The sequence below is a fragment of the Camelina sativa genome, chromosome 8, assembly GCF_030686135.1.
Source record: "Camelina sativa cultivar CO46 ecotype springtype chromosome 8, ASM3068613v1".
Taxonomy (NCBI): Eukaryota; Viridiplantae; Streptophyta; class Magnoliopsida; order Brassicales; family Brassicaceae; genus Camelina; species Camelina sativa.
In genome coordinates, this window is record NC_141887.1 from 2,154,915 (window position 1) to 2,175,586 (window position 20,672).

Genomic DNA, 20,672 nt, shown 5'->3' on the forward strand with positions numbered 1-20,672 from the left:
TTATTAATTTATAGAGTTTTGACTGTAGTTTGATTGTTCTTTTCATTTACATTTTGTCGTATTCAGTGGTCCTCCAATCAAGGAAACATTGTTTATCAGCAGTCGAACCAGCGCCCATGTGCTGGAACTCTTCTCTTAACAGTCTCGATCAATCCTCTTTAAATCTGATTTATCCTTTGTCGGCACATAATAATATCTTATACTATAATAATTGACTCCGTATAGTTAATTTCATAACATAAACAAAAATGTGTATATTTTAAAAGATAGGACTTGTACCTTATAAAAAGCAACTTGCACATGCAAGTATGTATGTGGTTTGTCCTTATCTTAACCTCTGATCTCTTATATAAACCACCTAAATGTTTCCATGTTCAAAGTATCCCCTAAGCTTGAGAGAAAACAGAAAAGATAAAACTCCACAGAAATCAAAGTCGAAAAAGAAATGATGAAGTTTAAGTCCAAGAGGTTTGGGATTAGATTTGGATTTGGTAAAAGAATCAATAACAAAGGAACACAACAAGAGCAACAACAGAAGGGAGGTTGTACCAACAACAATAACAGCAATAGTAGCTGCAGCAACTATGAGATCAAATGGGAACTTAGGCCAGGAGGCATGCTTGTTCAAAAAAGGCAAGAGAGTATTGGTGAAGACTTGATCTCCATTAGAGTCTCTACTTTTGCTCACTTCCATGATCTCTCCATTGAAGCCACCTCTACTTTTGGTAAATTTCTCATCTCTCAACGTTTCTCAACCTTCATGTTTCATCTTTTATGAGACTTATTTAAGAGGTTATATGTAAACTACAATTTGATCACCAAAATATAATCTTAATCTGTAACTATGAAATCATCTCAAAAAAAACGTAGTCAAATATATAATCTTAATGGAAACTTATAAGTTACTACTCTTTATCAGATTTAGTAACATAAGATTTCTATTTATGGGTTTTACAGGAGAACTTAAGATGGTATTATCATTGCTTACCGGTTTAGAGCTAAAACAACAAAGGCTATTATTCAAAGGGAAAGAAAGAGAGGATCATGAGTATCTACACATGGTTGGTGTTGGGGACAAAGACAAAGTGTTATTATTAGAAGATCCTGCTTTCAAAGAGAAAAAGCTTCTTGATCTTAACAACATTACCACTTCTTGTCCCACTATAATCGTATAAACAACAAAACGTCAAATTAGTTGTTTTGTCAATTTCTTTGTGATATAATTTCACCCAAGAAAATTTAACTATTGCTAGGATTGTCATGAATTAAACTAGAGATTTCCATATAGTCCTTCGACTATTTCTATATTAGTTTACATGTTGTAATATATTTGGCAAAGATTTTAAAGCTCATGTCTTTATTTTAATTAGAGCTCATGTTGTATAATATGCTGAAGAAAACAACAACTATGATGCACTCAATGTAACTTATCATTATTATTTATTAATATCCATTTTTTTATTGTCATTATTGTTCTGATGAAATTAGTTAACTTTCTAATAAGAGACCTAAAGCGGTCAAACAAAACCGAAATTTTTGCATAACCGAGCTGGTCAAGACCACTATACAGACCAACAGTATCTTCAAATCTCGGTATACTCCGGTTGAGCCCTAATCTCTCCTCAAAAAGTTGCAAAACAAGAATATTACAATACCAAACATCCGTAACTTGGTTATTTCAGTAGACTAATATGTCCACAGCCACCAGTGTTTTAGTGGTCTACAAATCGTCTCTCTTCACAAACCGGCCCTGAAAAAGGATACGAAAACCAATGATTAACTAAAACCAACAATTCCACCCATTAACCGATGCTAGGTTCTCATTCTCAATTGGTTTCAGTGAACTAATCCTTATTTCTATATATAACCGGGGTATATGAAACCAATCTCAAATCCGACAATGTGTGTGTAAATTGTTGAGAAAAAAAAAACAAGAAGAAAAAGCTTACTTTAATACGAGGACGTTTCTCAGCGTTGAGTTTACGAACTTGATATCGAATCCGCTTAGAGAAAAGACGGTTTTGTCGTTTCTCTTTATAACGGAGCAAGCTAGCCTCTCTATGCCCTCTCCATAACCTCTCCGTCGTCGTTTCCATCTCTGGCACTGCCCATAAACTCCCCGCCTCTCCGCCGTCAGTATACCCCTGAAACCACCATCACACGCACACACAATTGCCTAGTCCCTCAATATCATTGTACTTCATTATTATATTAGCAACGTTTGCTTTATTAATTACCATCTGATAGAAGAACACTTTCTTCCTTTTTTTTTTATATATGCACATTTGCCAACATTATAACCATACGATTCCTTAACATCTGTTTCACAATTTCACAAGTGTTCCTTTTATATATCTATCGTGCACACATGTAAAACTAAAAACTCGACATGTATTATTAAGCTATTTCGCAATTTAGATAGTAAAAGTATAACACACTTTCAAAAGCTCAAATATTCGAATAAATAATATAGTAAGACTATCATCATTACAGTTACAAAAGAACCCGTGATCCCATTAAAATTTTCAACTGTTTTTTCATAAGTCAAATTAATTAGTGATTACAATATATAATAACCCAAAAAAAGAAAAAAAAGAAAAAGATGGGTTTACTTACATCAGCGGAAGCATGCAAGTCCGGCACAGTCTGCGGCGGTTCTCCGTCAACATAAAGCGTACCTTTATCCGACCAAGCTTCCATGATCTGCTCATAATCAAGCTTCAGAGCCAACGAAGGCCGTCCATCGTTCCCATCGCCTCCGCCGCAACACCGTGGGGTTCCGCTCCGACTCATCACTTCCTCAACCACCTCTGAATAACTAACCCACCGCTCCTCCGTCGTCTCCTCCTCCTCCTCACTCTTTCCTTTCCTCATAGCCGTACGTAGAAGCGAAGAAGACGACGATCCGTGCTCCTGACGATCGTAGGGAGACAGGTTATTCCTTTCTCCCCCGCAATCTACATCGGCGGCGGCTGAGGAAGGGAGTAGATCGTGGATCGAAGAGATTGTACTATCGGTGGAGGAATTGAAAAGGTAAGCCGCGACGGTGTCGTACTGGTCCTCTTCTTTCTCTCCTCCTCCTCCTCCGAGAGTAGTAGTCTCACCTCTCTTCTTCTCCTTAAACGGCGTCGTGAAAGGGTCTTTTTTCTTGTCGCTCTGTTTTTTGTTCTGTTTCTTCTTTTTCTTATTGTCGCTCTTCTTGGTTCTGTGATCCTCGTCGATCTCGTGGGAAGAAGTACTGTTGAGTTCGAGCTTGAGACTGAGAAATTTGGGTTTTTTCGTTTTCGTTCTGATCTTACGAGACGCTTCAAGATTCGAAGGAGACGACTTGTCCATGGTTGTAGCTTCTCTGTTTTTCCTCTTCTTGATCCTCTTTGATGTCCTCGTACTCTGTTTCTCTTCTCCGACCGGACTGCTTTTACTACACATCTCTCCGATCTCTCTTCTTCTCTTCTCTCTCTCCTGAACTCTTTAAAAACTTTTCTCCGATTTGTAATAATAATGTTTGTATCTCTTTATCTCTCTCTCTCTCTCTAAAGTCTAAAACTCACTCAGAAGAAGTATGTAGGTGGAGCGAGAGGGAAAGCTGACAGTGATGGTACCTTTTGACGCGTGTCGATCAGTCATTGGATAAAGCTATTGTAATCTTGGATTCTGTTTGGATGTGCAGAGGGAGATATAGTTTATAAGGTTTGATAGATTGATTACATTTGTATCTTGATTAATTTAATGGGTAACTCCATTCAACTTTTCTCTTACTTTTTGGATGCACAACATTTATAGAAGTTCACGTTTTTTTATTAGATGTTCTGGGACATGAGCATTCGGTCACCAACATTTATATAAAGTTTACATTTTGCATCTAGTATTTTAATTGAAATTAACAATTGAGGTTGACACCAAAACAAGTGTGATTAACATGATATTTTTCTTTAGGGCAACAAACTAAGATGAGGTTTTTCGAGACAATAATATTGATGGGAAATATATACAACTTTTTTTTCTTTTTGGGCAAACGAGAAATATATATATATATTTTATATATATATTAAAGTGATAGAAATATCTTTCCACTTTTATCCGTCAGTGAAAAGAAGAAAGCATATTGCATTATTATTAATTTATTCCACAGTGTAATCGAGAGCGCAAGAGGATTATGAAACTGAAGTACTTTTCAAAACTCGAATCCAGTTCATAAATTGACAAAACAAATTATAAATATAATTAAGAATCCACTTCTCTTTTTTTCTTTTCTTTTTGTGCAACAACAATGAGAACCCACATTCATTTATTAGGTTTGTGAAGGGGAGCTATATAATTTGAAGATGGGTTTATCGTAAATTTGCTAGAGCACCGACAGCAATGACAAATGAAGTGGTGGTATATAGTACAGTAGCATCCTGAACTATTGCTGTCTTTTGATGACACCTTTCGATGAAATTAGATCTTCTTTCTTTGATAATATTCACGTGAAACCAAAAAAAGGTTCTATACATTTTCTTTCTTTTAAGGCTTTGGCTGCAACGTCATTTATTTTCATAAATTTAGATGGGTTCAGCTTTGAATTTAAACCCTACTGTAGAATATTTTTAAATGCATTAGGGGACACTTTCTTTTTCTTTTTTGTTTTGTCCTTCAAAAAGTGGATTCTGTAGTTAAGTAGAATAATGTTGATATAATGCCACTGAAATGTGGATCGATTAGAATATTCTTCGCATATTTAAAGTTTCACTATAGGCTGACAAGAAAAATTATCATATATTGCTATTCACAATTTTGTAGGAAAAAACAACAACAAGAAATGGACATGACAAATTGTGTATGATTTTTTTTGTTTTGAGAAAATATAAGTCTAGAAAAGTTTGAAAAAACTAAAATAAGTCTAGGATAAAAAGAGAAGATATAATAATAGCCTTTTGAACAATCTTGTTAATAATTGCAAGACTAGGTACGAATCCGCACGTACGTGCGTGATTGATTTCAAAAACTATGTTTTGTACGTGCGTAATTGATTTCAAAAACTATGTTTACTATAAGGTTTGTAATATATTATGTACATATAGAGTTACATTTATAGATATAATTATTTGTTAAATTATTTACAGTTCAAATTTATATTAGTTTGATTTCATTCAGTTTGTGATTTTTGAAATAATAAAGGTTTCAGCATAAAATTAAGATTCACAAAACAACATACACGAATCTAACGTTTATCGAATTAGTGATTAATCAGAATTGTATAAAACTTGTAAATTATAAAACGGATAAAAACCATCAAAAATATTAAAACTTCTCGAAACGAATGATCTAAATTCTTAAGCAGGTCAAACCCGTCCCGGTAGCCATACTCCATAAGAGGTATAATATTTTCTTATTTATAAAAACTCGTCCCTCGAAATCTTTTTAAAATAATATTTAAATATATATAAGATTTTATATTTTTAATATGTTAATTTTAAAATTCAGGAATCTTTAATATACGTTAGTTTTATATATCAGAAATTTTCTATATGGAAAACATAAAATTAGGATTTGCATAAGTTTAAATATTTTATAGTTTAAAATAAATTTAAGATGTCGTCAATTTTTTTTAAAGATTTTCCAATATCTATTATTCAAAATTAATTTCAATTTTTTTTTGGTCAAAAAATTTTAAACAATAAGAAATAATATTATTTATATTTTTGAAAATATGATTTAAATATATATTTTTTACATCTCATGTTATAATTTTTTATTATATTATAATACATAGGTTTTGAAAAGAATTTTGAAAACATGTAGGAGATAATATTTATTAATATTTAAATAATATTTACCAATTTTAGAATTTATAAGAACAAAATATTATGTATATAAATAAATTGAATAACAATGGCAGTTTTATGTAATATTATACTCTCTCTGTCCCACAAAGATTGATGTTTTGGGGTATTTTTTTGTCCCATAAAGATTGATGTTTTGTAAACTTTAAGAAGTAATCATTGAAAATATTTAAAATTTTGAATTGTTATTGGTTTAAAATTAAATAAAATCTTTTTAGTCAAAGAAAAAAATATTTAAACTCAGTAATCATTATTTTCTTAAAATGTGTAAAAGATTCTAAACATCAATCTTTGTAGAACAAAGAGAGTAGAATATTAAAGGCAAATAATAAAGTGGACATCGAGCTTTTTGGCGATGACACGTCAGCTTTTTTAAAAAAATGCTTCTCTTTTTTAATATATAAGAGATTTGACTAATAATTTACAGGGAATAGAAAAAAACTACGCTAATTTTGGAGTTACAAGATAAATAAGATTATCCATTTAATAAGAAACTGACGTTAGCAAGAAGAAAAAAAAAAAGTGGTGTGAGAGAGAAAGAACCAATTAGAGCGAATCATAGACGGGAAACAGAGCAATTCTTATGGGTCTTACGCCTCCATTGACTAAATTATTTCTATTTAACATCTTTTGTTGTTTTTATTACTCCCTATTTTAAATTGAAAATTTTATTTCAAAATAGAGCAATATTGAGTTCACCTTTAGGGGTGAATCTCTTCATTCACCTCTTTATAAAATAAAGAAATAAAATCTGTATATATTATTATGGAATTAAAACTTAAACCGTTTTTTAATAAATCCAAACCGATATATAATTTCATTATAATTGTAAAATCTAAACCTAACCATCTCATTTATAAACCCAAACCGACATATAATTTTATTCTAATTGTAAAATCTAAATCCTAACCATCTTATTTGTAAACCCAAACCGATATATAATTTCGTTCTAATTGTAAAATCTAAACCCTAAACATCTCATTTGTAAATCCAAACCGACATATAATTTCGTTCTAATTGTAAAATCTAAACTCTAACCATCTCATTTGTAAACCGAAACCGACATATAATTTCGTTCTAATCGTAAAATCTAAACCCTAACCACTTCATTTGTAAACCCAAACCGACATATAATTTCGTTTTCATTGTAAAATCTAAAATCTAATCACCTTATTTGTAAACCCAAACTAACACGTAATTTTGTTCTAATTTTAATAATCTAAACCCCTGTTTTAGAAATCGCTAGGCACTAATCGGACGGTCAGAGTGGGCCTATCGCCTAGCGAGAAAATCGGAGATTAAACGGGGATTAATCGGGGACTAGTTTTAGGGTTATTTTATTAAATTAGTAATAAAATTAAAATATATTGTACTAAATATATGTATAATTCTGTTTATGTTAAAAGAAAAATCTAAAACTATAGTATTGTCTTTAAAATTATGATTTTTATTAAACGTTTATACATTAGTCATTGTAAAATATCATAAACTCTTAATTTAAATGTCGAAATAACAAAAATATACATGTCTTATTTAAATTTAGTTCCAAAAATAATCGGTATTCACAAAATTAAGCGGAAAATAATCAGGTTAGATAGACATAATCGGACAATTGATGCTAGGCAGGGATTAGTCATTAATCAAGGCGGAAAGGGTGGGCCTAGCGATTTTACGGGGCGTAATCGGTGCTAGGCGTGGATTTTTAAAACAGGGATCTAAACTAAGCCAATATTTAATTTCTTTAATTAAAAGTATACATAATTTGTTTCCTTTGTTTGTTTTGCTTTTTAATTTAATTTTGATTTTTAAAAAAAGAAAATATTAGATAGAAGATTCTGATTGGTTGAGAGGAGAGGAGGTGAACCTAAGTATTTTTCTTCAAAATAAGTGTCATTTTGTATTTTCAACGTAGATGTTTGGTAAATTTTCCAATTTTAATTTTAGTAATCTAGTGTATTGACCAATAGAAAAAATTATATAATACTCCATTTGTATCATAAAGGATGATGTTCTATAATTTTTTCCTTGTATCACAAAAGATGATTTCTTTAGTGTATTTAATGTATTTTTGTTTTTAAAATCAAATCAGTAATTGATGTTTTTACTTCTATAATGAATAACTAGTGACGGACCCGCACATACGTGCGGAATTTTTTCTTAACTTTTTTGTTATCTTTACAGTATTTCATACTTGAGTATTAAAAAAAAATATAAAACAAAAGTACTTAAGAATAATACAACATTTATTATTTCTCTTAATCTTGTTGAAAATCCTAAAAAACCATCTATTATGATAAGAGGAAGTATATTAATAAGGGGTAAAATAGAAAATTTAATAATTTTCTTAATATGTGTGAGAAATCCTAAAATGACACTTAAAATGAAACAGAGGGAGAATAATATTTTAATGGGTTTGCACATAAAATAGCATATTGCCTGATCATAAAATATACTAATTTTTTATAGAAACTTCTAAATCACTCCCTAAATAGGACAATAATACTTGATTTTTTTTTCTTCAAATTTCTGTGAAACATTTTAATCTTATTTGATTTTTTTTATGGATTGGATCAATCTAATTGTAACACCAGAACTATCATTACACTAAATTATCCCATATTTATTAATTTGATTATCTCAATTTAAATAGATTAGTTTTAGTAAAAGAAAAATTCAACTAAAATGAAGAAAAGAACCGGTAATACCATTTATAGTATCTACATATTCGTTCAAAACATCTTATGAAATGAAATAGATATTTTCTTGAAGACAAAATATATACTTAGTCTACATTAAAAGAAAATAGACAACAAAAGTAGTTCCACAAAAATTAATTTTGTTAAACAAAATATGAAAAATTTGTTCTAACAAAATTTCATTATGAAATTAGGTTTTATATCAACTCCAATTAATCTCGATTTATAAGCGTATATATAAAATTATTTTTCAACCACAATTCAAAACTTTTATCCAAGCAAAAACGTAGATGATTTAACTTAGAAAGAAAAGAAAAAGAAACCAACAACGGCCATTATACCAACAACGGAAAATTTGACGGTTGCCACAACACCGTTTGAAGGTGACTCTGCACTAGGTCCGTCGCTTGGTCCATCAGCAGCACTGCTATCAGGGGTGGGTGACGGTGGGGAGGAGACGGTAGGTGCCTCAGAGTCACTAGGACTGGAGGCACTATAGTCATCGTCGGAAACGGGTCCTTCGGCAGCAGGGGAAGATGCTTTGGGAGAAGAGGCCGAAGATGACTTAGGTGCGGCTGCTGGAGCCTTGGTTGGTGATGCAGGAGCCTTGGTTGGGGCTGCAGGGGCCTTGGTTGGGGCTGCAGGAGCTTTCGTTGATGTAGCAGTGGGTGATGGAGATTTTTTGGGGGAGGCAGAAGGAGCGTCAGCTGCAAAAGCAGTGGCGATGGTTAAAGCCAATAGGGTCAAAACAACAAATTGGCGTGCCATTTTTTTTTGTTCTTATAAAGTTTTTATTGAGATTAAAAGGAGAATATTCTAAAAACTAAGCAGTATTTTTTATTATTTATTTTTTTTTTGCTTTTTTTAGTTATACGGAAAAATACTGCAAAAGCTTTAAAATGTAGTAAAAATACGACATTATGGAGTGAATTTATATGTTTTTGAAGATGAGAAAAATTAGGAAAATTGATGGATATGAGAGAAAATATGATTTTATAATCTACTTTTAGAAAGTATTTTTTAAAATTAGGCTAAAATAGACCATTTTAAGAAAACATAAAAAGATGACTTGAAAATAGAAACCAGTTCTTCTATTTTAAACTAGCTTTCTCACACAATTAAAAAAAAACTAATATTAGTAGTAGCTGAGAATCTGAGATTGAGATTACCACTTTTGTTTGATTTTATTGCAGAATATTAGAGTCTCCATAAAACATTTTGGGCAATCTTAAAGAGTTTACTACTTTCGAACAAAACCCAAATTAAAACCCCAATATTTGGCTGCACAGAACACAGACAACTGACACAAGTCATAACCAAAGGCCCAAAACATAGAAATTCCTGCATGGTCAAGTTTTATGGGGAAGTGGGTTTCGAAGACATTTGTTAATGTTGTTAATGTTCTGACAGAGTTAGAAAACAAACAACATCTCTTTAATAATTCGATCTTTTTGTTTATGTTATGAATAGCATATAATCTATTATATATTAATAGAAAAGCATTTGAAAAAAAATACTGATATATTGTTGCTAGAGAGCTTGAAACATATTTTAGTAAATAAACTTTATTAATTAATCATAATTACATCTATGCCATTATAGACTTAAATACAAATTTATTAAATAAATTAAATTATTTGTAGTCATTTAATTTAAAACTATATTATACTTCTTTAAAAAACAACAAATTACTTTCTTCAAAAATTTAATAATTATTCATGTTTTATTAAAATAAATTTCATACAAATTTTTTCACCGTGCTAAAATTATTATTTACTTTCAAATATTTCATGTGTGAAACATATTTTTATATAAAAATAAACGTAAATTTCCCTATATATTAATAGAAAAGCACTCTTGAAAAAATGCTGATGTGTTGTCGCCAGAGAGCTCGAAACACATTTTAGCAAATAAACCCTATTAATTAATCATAATTACATCTATGCCATTACAGACTTAAATACAAATCTATTAAATACATTAAACTATTTGTAGTCATTTAATTTGAAACTATATTATACTTCTTTACAAACAACAAATTAATTTATTTTAAAATTTTAATAATCATGTTTTATTAAAATAAATTTCAGACAAATTTTTTCATCGCGCTAAAATTATTATTTACTTTCAAATATTTCACGGGTGAAACATATTTTTATATAAAAATAAACGTAAATTCGCAGTAAACCGTAAGAATCACGACATTCAAATTACTTTAAACCAATCATGATATTATGAGTAATAAAAGTTGTGTCAAATAAATGAAGTAGCAGAGGTTATTGTAGAGGCCTAATTTCTCTCAATTGTTGCTTAAGATTGAAGCTTTCACCATTAAGAACAATTCACACCAAAATAAACTACAAAATATAACTCACAATCAAAACAAAAATAACATAAAACATTAGAATCGAAATCAAGATCAAGATCAAAATGTTCTTGTTCTGTAACAAACTTATGTACGTGTGGCGTAGATTTCACCGGTTCACTCGGACCGTACTCTATCCAATCTATCAACACTCTTCCTTCCTCTCTCAATCTGATGATGATTCTGATGATGATGGTGGTCAACGCTCTTCCTTGCCTTTTCATGGTAGTCAACGCTCCTCCTAGTCCGATCCAAGTGCTGCTCGAAAGTGATTCTCAGCTTACTCTTCTTCGACGGACCTTTTGGAGGTTTCTCTTTCTCCCTTCTATCGACGCTTTGCCTCGGCTTCTCTCTTCTATCTACGCTCTGCCTCGGCATTTCCAAATCGCTGCTGTTGTTTTCTGATTGCCCCGTGCTTGCCCTTGAGGAGAGAGATCTCTCTACGGTTGTGATGAACTTCTTGAGGTGTTTAATGTATTGAGGATAGTGTTCAAGATCACAGTGGTTACCGCCTTCGAGCCAAAGCGGCTCATATTTCTCTTTAGAGAGTTCCCATAGTTGTTTTCCATGGGAACAGTCAACAACTTCATCACAAGTTCCCTGCAACAACAAGAAGAACAACCAGAGAGTTATAGTTATAGACCACTCGGTTCCGGAAATGGCAAAAATAAAAAACAGAGAGACATGAATGAGGAACTCACATGAACGACGAGAATAGGGCAATTCACAAATGGGATTTTGTCTATATTCTGCAAAAGTACATAAAATTTACAACTGTTAAAAAAGATAGAGAGAGATGCTTAAAAATGGAAACAATCCATAAAAGAATGAGATACATGTCTATTACCTTGTAGATGTCAAACCAGTATGTCTTCTTCACTGGATACATAACTCTTAGACCCGAAAGAATGGGGCTATGGAGAACCACAGCTCTTAACTGAGGCAATCGAGCCGCGAGGTCTAACGTAGGTCCACTTCCCACGGATTGGCCATAAAGGATAATGTCTTCTTGTTTTGCTCCGTATGTTTCTTCAAGACATTTATAAGCAGCTTCAATATCAGCATATGTATGGTGCTCACTCGGCTGCAGTCAGTCACACGAAAACAAGGTTCAGTTTTTTTTTATATAAATTTTATTGATATATTTCCTCGTTGATTCCAAAAGACAAACCTTTCCAGTAGATTGTCCATACCCGGAGTAATCATACCTGCAAAATACCAAAGCAGAGAAGCACCATTAATCAAGCGATGAAAGGATCTCAAGTTCTTTTGGTTTTTAATGTATTATCTAGGATTTTGCGTTACTACTCCATCAAGAATATTGTGAACTAAAAAACACAATCTGAAGCATACAAAGAGTTAAAAATAAACAACAGCCTCAGAGCTTAACCAAGTTGTTTCCAAACATACAAATGAACAACAAAATTTTAGACCTCCATGAAAATGTAATTGCCACAAACAACTTATCTGAATTTATATATATATATATATTTCAACCGGAGCAAAATCATAAGCCTTCAAAATGTCTTGTAACTCAAACGAACAATGAAACAGTGAATCAGAAGAAACAAAGAAAGGATTTATAAATCTCCAAATTAAAACATCCGTTATCAAATCTATCCGTTTTCACTTATCAACCATTAATACCAAATTCCACAACATGGGATCAGATGAAAATTTCCTAATAGCTATTAAAAAAGAAAAAGAAAAAAAAAAGTCTTTTAAGTATTTGGATCATATCAACCAGATACAAAAAACATCACAAAAACAGAGCACAATATAGCTATCTACCTGAGAGAGAAAGAATGAAACTTTGAACACATACCCCATGAGATTAACCTTAAGATGGATGCTCAATTCGATGAAGAGCTCATACATCTGGCCCAGATCGGCGGCGTTGCCATGGGAATAAAGCAGAGTAGAGGTAGCCATGGGATGTCTGACGTACATAGCCACGATCTCTGTTCCTCTACGTGTCGGTAGCTTAAGGATTTCTACGTTTTCACGGTGAGGAAATGGGTTCATCAGAACAAGTCCGGTCAGTTCATCGTACACCAGCTTGTAAGACGACGGGCTCGGCGGGAAAAACGCGAACTTGGCCGCTACTGATGACGTCACCCCTCCCATCTCTCTCACACACTCTCTCTCTCAGAAGAAGAAGAGCATCCCTTTTTTTTGTAGCTGCTGAAAGATTTGAGATTGAAGCTTTTTTTTTTCTTGCTTTTCTCGGGAACGGAGAGAGAGAGAGAGAGAGGATTTAGGAAGAAAAAGTGGCACTTGAAAGGGTAAATGAATAGAGAGAAGTAGAACGAACCAAAAACTGTTTATTAAAGTTTCCAACTTTAAGCTTATTTAATTAATATTAAAAAAAAAACTCAATACAAAAGATTAAAACTATATAGTCATTTGCAGACAAGATGTGTTAGCTTAGCTAAGTGTCGATGGAATTTTATCTTTTAAAGTCAAATAGAGAGAGAGAGATATATTTTTAAAAAAGGAAAAAAAATGTTACTTTTGCAGATAAAAAGGGTTTTTAGACTAATAATTTTAGCGTTGGTGGTGGAGTGATAAATCATAGGGTATGATTAAACATGCGTTATTTTATATACACTAGTTTGGAATGGCCAAATATAAGAGTTAACAACATGAAAGGCACCACAATGGAATGTTTTATGATTCAATTTGACAAGGAATAAATATCAACAACTAACGATACAAAAATTAAATATAAGATGACAAAACAATGTATATTATTAGTAAGCAAAAAATATTATATATTTTTCTCTTAATAAAATGGAAAGAATAAAAGAAGGGGGTATGTTTGGTTTAGCTTCATGTTCATGGGGGTCCATGAAAAAATTATAAGCGGAAAGCAAAGTTTGGAGTGGTGGGTCTTCACTCACGCCCTTGTTTTGACAGCTTTGAAACTTCTTTTATCCTTCTTCTTCTTCTTTTTTTTTTTTTAATGTTAAACGAATTTCTAAACTTGTACTATAGTTTATTGTTTTCTCATAGAATCTTTGTTACCTAAATTATTACTGTTGGCGTTGGAGTAATGAAAAAAAAAAAAAAGTAACTAGAACGAACGTTTTATAGTCGAAAGAGACGACTGAGCATGTCCTTCACAAAGGCGTACACGCATGACCAAGTCTCATCCAACGACGAGGTTTTAATAAGCCTCGAGAAAGCATATTAATGTTTAAAAATATGTGTAATAGTTAATTAAAACTTTAAACCCACGTATATAAATTGGGCCTTAAAAAGTGTTCTTATGGGCTTTGTTGAGGGACCTTACCAACGTAGCAAACTAGCAACAAGTGAAACATCTTAAAGAAAAACAAAAACAAGGTAAAACTTACTTTCCATGTACTTTGTTTAACCTGTTAAAAGATGTATATACTTTTTGTGTAACTAAGATAATCTAAGTTCAAAGATAGTGTTGCCTCAAGTTAGAATATACCTTAAGTAATACTATATAAAATGCATTATCGAACAAAAATCAATCCGTAAAACAGATTGTTCAGCTCAACTTCAACTGATTGCAATTGTGAGAGTTCATCCCATCATTTGAGCCAAATCAGTCAAAAAGATGATCAACCAACCACCTTATGCATGTATCTGAATTTTTTTCTTTCGGCCAATTCGAAAGTAAAAGAAACTGATATACCAACAAACTTATTGCATGAGGGTCCCAAGTTGCATGCACGTGCGTCAATTGATCATCATTTAGTTTCTTACATTCCTCTTATTCACTTTTTTTTTTGTCTTACTCCATTCTCAATTATTTTGTCTGATGGACTTATTGTACAGACGATACATTTACTGATTTTTTTTAATTTATAGACAGTGACAAAGTGTAGTTTAGATTTTGTTTTATCAGTGTTAATTACTAGGTAACCATGGTAACATCTGAAAAAAGTAAGGTTTATTATAATGTCTAAAATTAACATTTTATGATTTATGTGGTTTTTAACCATATATAACACATATTTTAAGTAGTAAATAACTAAATATTATTAGCGACACATGTCAAAAAATGTTATTATTATTTAATTCCATTGCTATCATTGGATTCCAGTTGCTGTATAAATGTTTCCTTGATCCTGCAATATATTTTCTTTCTATCCACAACAATAAATATTTTTATCACAACGATTGTTAAGTTCTTTAAAAAAAAAAGAGAATAAAATGTTGATTTCTCTATACTGTATGCCTCAACAGTCAACACAAAAGGAACTTAATTATTTTTTTAAGATCACAAGATTAATAACAATGTATTTTATATTTATTATTTCGATATTTGCATTCATTATAGTTTATGAAACATTAAAGCTTATAATCATTAGAGTTAATATAATATTACATAAACTAATGTGTTCTTCTCTCATCAACATTTAACACCTACAGTAAAACCTCTATAAATTAATAATGTTGGGACCAAGACATTTTATTAATTTATAGTGATATTAATTTATAGATATATTTTTAATTGTTTATTTTTTAAAATTATGAATTGGAACAATTATAGCAAAATAAGATTAAACTTTCGGACGTTATAAATTTTATGGTTTAGGAATTGAACTTGTAATATTTATAAAGCATTATTGACAATAAATTACAAATACTATAAACAAATTGACTTATACACATGACATACATAAATTCAAATTTATGAATAATAATAATATTAATTCTCATATTTTAATAATCTGTCTAGTTATCAAATTGTAAATGATGCATATCTAAAAATTAAAACTTTAAAATTTAATTATTTGTATGACATGTTATAAAATATTTTAGAAATATTATTATAGTTTGAAAATACAACATTACAAATGTTCTATAGAAATGAGTTTTAGGAGAAACATACACTATTATATCAGTATATATATATATATAAATTTACATGATTATTAATTTATGATATTATTGGGACCATATTTTACATTGAGATTTCAAAAAAATTATTATCTTATTATCTTATCGAATATTGTTAATTTTTACACTGGCCCGACTTGGGACCAGCAAAATTTATTAATTTATAGTGATTATTAATTTATAGAGTATTAATTTATAGAGGTTTTACTGTACTATACATTAATCTATTCTTTCCTTGTGTGTGTATATAAATATTGAGGTATATATATATAGACCAAGAAGAAACATTAAAAGAGATACGCAGTTACATCCAAATAGGGTCTTAGTCGAATTCGAAAGACGATGCTGGTCTTATCTATCTTCTTGTCGCTAGGATTACTCCTTGTCTCTATATTGATTCATTATATGTCAATATCTAAGAAAAACGAAACAAAAGATCACGATTTTTCGCTAAATGGTAGCATGGGATGGCCTTTCATTGGGGAAACTCTTTCTTTCTTCAAACCTCATAGATCAGACTCCATTGGGACGTTCTTGCAACAGCGTGTTTCACGGTAATAGTAATTAGTAATATATCTACCTAAAGTGAAGATAACCTTCTTCTTTTTTTGGGATAAAATATACAACAGAAGATCATTTTATAATTGTGAATGTATGTTTTTAGATATGGAAAAGTGTTCAAGTCAAATATATGTGGTGGAAAAGCCATAGTGTCATGTGACCAAGAACTCAACATGTTCATACTTCAAAACGAAGGGAAGTTATTTACATCGGATTATCCAAAAGCGATGCATGACATTCTCGGCCAATATTCCCTCATATTAGCCACCGGAGATATTCACAAGAAGCTTAGAAATGTGATTATTACCTTCATCAATCTCACAAAGTCGAAACCCGAATTTCTTCACTGCGCAGAGAACCTCTCTATCTCGATGCTAGAGTCGTGGAAAAATTGCCAAGAACCTCTCTATCTCGATGCTAGAGTCGTGGAAAAATTGCCAAGAAGTCGAATTCCATAAAGAAGTAAAAATGGTACGTACTTAATTTATCAATGAAGTGAAGACTGAAGATATAATTGATCTTGTTCTAATTTTGATAGATTTGCTGTGGTTGAAATTGATTAATCATACAGTTTACTCTCAGTGTTATGGTTAACCAACTCTTGAGCATCAAGCCAGAAGACCCAGCAAGACTTTATGTATTGCAAGATTACTTATCTTATATGAAAGGATTTATCTCGTTACCAATACCGCTTCCAGGAACGGCTTATACAAACGCTATTAAGGTTGTATACATCCAATACTGATACTCAAACACAACTACAGTAAAACCTCTATAAATTAATAATGTTGGGACTAAGACATTTTATTAATTTATATTGATATTAATTTATAGATATATTTTTAATTGTTTATTTTTTTAAATTATGAATTGGAACAATTATAGCAAAATAAGATTAAACTTTCGGACGTTATAAATTTTATGGTTTAGGAATTGAACTTGTAATATTTATAAAGCATTATTGACAATAAATTACAAATACTATAAACAAATTGACTTATACACATGACATACATAAATTCAAATTTATGAATAATAATAATATTAATTCTCATATTTTAATAATCTGTCTAATTATCAAATTGTAAATGATGCATATCTAAAACTTAAAACTTTAAAATTTAATTATTTGTATGACATGTTATAAAATATTTTAGAAATATTCTTATAGTTTGAAAATACAACATTACAAATGTTCTATAGAAATGAGTTTTAGGAGAAACATACACTATTATATCAGTATATATATATATATATAAATTTACATGATTATTAATTTATGATATTATTGGGACCATATTTTACATTGAGATTTCAAAAAAATTATTATCTTATTATCTTATCGAATATTGTTAATTTTTACACTGGCCCGACTTGGGACCAGCAAAATTTATTAATTTATAGTGATTATTAATTTATAGAGTATTAATTTATAGAGGTTTTACTGTATTTAGTTTCTCTCCCGTAACATTATATTTCAAAAATTGGCCATTTTATAAGAAAAGAAACACTTTGATTATAGGATTTTGCAGTAATATATATAACTTGGGCCGGGGTTTACATCATTACATGTAGACACTTTAAGAAATGCATAGCATATATATACTATACAGTTATAATCTTTTTTTGCCAGGCTAGGAAGAGATTGTCGGCGAGGGTTATGGGGATAATAAAACAAAGAGAGCATGAAGAAGAAGAGATGAAGAAGGCAATAAGGGAAGAAGATTTTCTAGATGTGATCATTTCAAATGAAGATCTAGATTATGAAGAGAAGGTCAGCATTGTGTTGGACATTTTGTTTGGAGGCTTTGAAACAAGCGCTACTCTTCTTTCCTTAGTCGTTTATTTTCTTGCAAAATCCCCAAATCTACTTAACGAACTCAAGATATCCCCACGATCTCCTCCTTTTTTTTTATATGTATGTGCACGTAGTGCGTATATATATAATTAATTATGTAAGTGAATGTGTACAGGAAGAACATGAATCCATTAGAGCCAAGAAAGGAGAGGGAGAACTTTTGAATTGGAAAGATTATCAGAAGATGGAACTCACTCAATGTGTATGGTTCATAAAACGGTCCCATATAATTTTTTTTTTGCTATTTTTCATAAACTATTTTGGTGAAAAAAAAAATCATTTGATGACAATTACACTAGCTAGATCTTTAGTTTTCGATTTATTCTGTTACATTAACATTATGAAATTCAATGGGTCGAATTTATAGGTGATGTTTGAGGCGCTACGATGTGGAAATATTGTCAAGATGGTACATAGAAAATCCACTCGCAGTATTAATTTCAAAGGTTAATTTATTAGTTTTAATCATCTTTTTTTTTTGAATATTTTAAATATTTAACTCAAACTAAGTCTAATATGCTTGATTTTGCAGAGTATGTGATTCCAAAGGGATGCAAGGTGTTTCCTATCTTCACCGCAGTACATCTTGATCCATCTCTTCATGAAAATACTTTTGAATTTAATCCCATGAGATGGACCGTAAGTAAAATCTTGATACATTTAAATGGTAAGCAAATAAAAGAAAAAAAAAATTGAAATGTGAATTTTTTTTTTTTTTAATTACAATAAAAAGGATAAGGCGAAGATGAACAAGAAAACGATGGCGTTTGGAGGAGGAGTAAGAATATGTCCTGGTGGTGAAATTGGCAAACTCCAAACTGCTTTCTTCCTTCATCATCTTGTCATCTCTTATAGGTTTGTCTCCGTTTTAATCACTCTCTTTTGTTGACTAATTAGTTGGTGGACACTGCCTTACCCGACATATATAATCATCTAATAAACTTTGGGTTAAACTTTTGTTAGTTAGATTTTCATTTAAAAACGTTTTAATTTAATTTTTCAGTTAATTAACTATTTTACGTACTTGAAAACCTGCTTGAAAAGATATGTGTTTTATCGTGGAGTTAGAGTTGATGGATGTTAATGATCGATACGAATTGGTTTGACCAGTTTGATACCTTTACTTTACTTACTCATTTATATACATTACCTAAGAAATTTATTTATAATGGTAGGTGGAAAATAAAGGCTGATGAAATGCCAATAGCGCATCCTTACGTGGAGTTTAAGAGAGGCATGCTTTTGGAGATCGAGCCAATTACAATAAGTTAAATCCTTAATCCTTATATAGATTAGCTGTTTTAATAAGTAATCCATCTTAGATGGAAATTTATTTAACTTTTAGTAACAAAATTCAATGTCCATCGATCTCTAGTCATAGCGTTGTGTGGATCGATCAGTTTTGTGTTGGGATTTTAAGATGAAATGACTATTTGCCTTTCGATATGATATAGTATCTTCTATTATTGTTGGCACGTTAATCGTTTTTACTCAACATTTATTTAAATGGTTAATATTTCGATTGTCAATTATTTCCCATTTCAAATATGTGGGGTTAGTGTGTTACGGACACGCATACTAGGTAATCTAACACGATATGATGATATATAACTCAGTCCTGTCAATTGAAAATATAACCAAGACTGTAAGTTAAAACAAGTGTTATGTTAATTACAACTTACAAGTATGATCAAGACTATATCATATAAATTATTATTTTATTTTCTTCGTGATTCAGTTACAAACCAGACACATAAAACCACGTGTAACTAGAAAATACAGAATCATAACTTTTTTTTTTTTTTGGTCAAACTAAACTTAATGTTTGTATAGATCCGTCTTTACATAAGAACTCACTCTAGGGGAAGATAATTTAGAGGGGAAGTTACCATTTTGGCCTTGAAAAGATTTGTCAAAGACATACTTAGTGTTAAGAGAAGAAGGATTAACTTGCATGAAAAGGTAATTACCAGCAAAGAGATCACCAAAGTGTGATTGACTCTCCTTCAATCTCTTCAGTAATTTTGAGATTCCAAGTTTAACCCTACTCGCTTTCTTCCTCACAAATCCCCTTAGTCTCCGGATCTTTATCTAACCCTAATCCTCCTTCTTCCTCCCAATGACACCACTCTCCTGAACCTGTACATATATATAACAAAGTCTCATTAAAAATAGGCTTCGATGATATCAAAACAGTTAATAGTGTAGGTGGATTGTGTAGATCGATAGAATCAAAACCTGTTAGAATATAATGATGATCTTCTTGTTGTTTGGCCGAAGACGTCATCTTCCAAAGAAAGCCTCTTGTAAGGGATATTGGTGATTTTGAGAGAGGAAGCCATTGGAAAAAATGGATTAGAATATTTTGAGTATATTTTTTTTTCCAAGAGATATCTTTGAGAAATGTATATCATCAATGAATTATATGAGTTGTCATTATTGTTGTTGATGTTTCAATGTGTATAGTTGGTGGGTCGATTTATTTGAAG

At 31.0% G+C, this 20,672-nt stretch overlaps 4 protein-coding genes and 2 pseudogenes across 6 annotated transcripts; 2 read left to right on the plus strand and 4 right to left on the minus strand.

Annotated features, from left to right (window-relative positions):
- Window positions 1–296: 296 nt before the first annotated feature.
- On the plus strand, window positions 297–1,470 carry LOC104705707 (BAG family molecular chaperone regulator 2-like). The gene is made up of 2 exons (XM_010421768.3): window positions 297–725; window positions 958–1,470. The coding sequence occupies exons 1-2, from the start codon at window positions 446–448 to the stop codon at window positions 1,173–1,175; spliced, it is 498 nt and encodes a 165-aa protein (XP_010420070.2). The 5' UTR covers window positions 297–445; the 3' UTR covers window positions 1,176–1,470.
- Window positions 1,413–3,811, minus strand: LOC104705709 (uncharacterized). Its single transcript, XM_010421769.3, has 3 exons — window positions 2,617–3,811; window positions 1,950–2,144; window positions 1,413–1,750 (listed from the first exon to the last, which is right to left on the minus strand). Exons 1-3 carry the CDS (start codon window positions 3,427–3,429, stop codon window positions 1,721–1,723), a joined length of 1,038 nt encoding a protein of 345 aa, XP_010420071.1. The 5' UTR covers window positions 3,430–3,811; the 3' UTR covers window positions 1,413–1,720.
- A 4,872-nt stretch (window positions 3,812–8,683) lies between these two features.
- Window positions 8,684–9,421, minus strand: LOC104705710 (classical arabinogalactan protein 6 pseudogene; annotated as a pseudogene). Its single transcript, XR_015563162.1, has one exon. The product of XR_015563162.1 is annotated as a classical arabinogalactan protein 6 pseudogene (transcript).
- A 1,393-nt stretch (window positions 9,422–10,814) lies between these two features.
- On the minus strand, window positions 10,815–13,426 carry LOC104705711 (uncharacterized). Its single transcript, XM_010421771.3, has 5 exons — window positions 12,712–13,426; window positions 12,058–12,094; window positions 11,734–11,970; window positions 11,588–11,635; window positions 10,815–11,486 (listed from the first exon to the last, which is right to left on the minus strand). Exons 1-5 carry the CDS (start codon window positions 13,011–13,013, stop codon window positions 11,004–11,006), a joined length of 1,107 nt encoding a protein of 368 aa, XP_010420073.1. The 5' UTR covers window positions 13,014–13,426; the 3' UTR covers window positions 10,815–11,003.
- A 2,757-nt stretch (window positions 13,427–16,183) lies between these two features.
- Window positions 16,184–19,629, plus strand: CYP724A1 (cytochrome P450, family 724, subfamily A, polypeptide 1). Its single transcript, XM_087461771.1, has 10 exons — window positions 16,184–16,318; window positions 16,429–16,679; window positions 16,723–16,796; window positions 16,897–17,049; window positions 17,959–18,208; window positions 18,297–18,385; window positions 18,551–18,629; window positions 18,716–18,822; window positions 18,917–19,038; window positions 19,359–19,629. Exons 1-10 carry the CDS (start codon window positions 16,227–16,229, stop codon window positions 19,453–19,455), a joined length of 1,314 nt encoding a protein of 437 aa, XP_087317897.1. The 5' UTR covers window positions 16,184–16,226; the 3' UTR covers window positions 19,456–19,629.
- A 255-nt stretch (window positions 19,630–19,884) lies between these two features.
- LOC104705712 (uncharacterized) lies at window positions 19,885–20,655 on the minus strand (annotated as a pseudogene). The gene is made up of 2 exons (XR_015563880.1): window positions 20,422–20,655; window positions 19,885–20,322 (listed from the first exon to the last, which is right to left on the minus strand). The product of XR_015563880.1 is annotated as an uncharacterized LOC104705712 (transcript).
- Between the last annotated feature and the right edge of the window lie 17 nt (window positions 20,656–20,672).

Excerpts from the sequence above, each read along its gene's own strand:
- CYP724A1 (XM_087461771.1), top strand. The coding sequence starts at position 16,227 with ATGGGATGGCCTTTCATTGGGGAAACTCTTTCTTTCTTCAAACCTCAT. Across the intron at positions 16,680-16,722 it reads CGAATTTCTTCACTGCGCAG|AGAACCTCTCTATCTCGATG; the intron begins AGAACCTCTCTA and ends GAAAAATTGCCA. Across the intron at positions 18,209-18,296 it reads AAATCTACTTAACGAACTCA|AGGAAGAACATGAATCCATT; the intron begins AGATATCCCCAC and ends GTGAATGTGTAC.
- LOC104705711 (XM_010421771.3), bottom strand. The coding sequence starts at position 13,013 with ATGGGAGGGGTGACGTCATCAGTAGCGGCCAAGTTCGCGTTTTTCCCG. Across the intron at positions 12,095-12,711 it reads CTTAAGGTTAATCTCATGGG|GTATGATTACTCCGGGTATG; the intron begins GTATGTGTTCAA and ends GGTATTTTGCAG. Across the intron at positions 11,636-11,733 it reads ACTGGTTTGACATCTACAAG|AATATAGACAAAATCCCATT; the intron begins GTAATAGACATG and ends GTACTTTTGCAG.
- LOC104705709 (XM_010421769.3), bottom strand. The coding sequence starts at position 3,429 with ATGTGTAGTAAAAGCAGTCCGGTCGGAGAAGAGAAACAGAGTACGAGG. Across the intron at positions 2,145-2,616 it reads ACTTGCATGCTTCCGCTGAT|GGGTATACTGACGGCGGAGA; the intron begins GTAAGTAAACCC and ends TGGTGGTTTCAG. Across the intron at positions 1,751-1,949 it reads AGAAACGTCCTCGTATTAAA|GGCCGGTTTGTGAAGAGAGA; the intron begins GTAAGCTTTTTC and ends ATCCTTTTTCAG.
- LOC104705707 (XM_010421768.3), top strand. The coding sequence starts at position 446 with ATGATGAAGTTTAAGTCCAAGAGGTTTGGGATTAGATTTGGATTTGGT. Across the intron at positions 726-957 it reads TGAAGCCACCTCTACTTTTG|GAGAACTTAAGATGGTATTA; the intron begins GTAAATTTCTCA and ends TGGGTTTTACAG.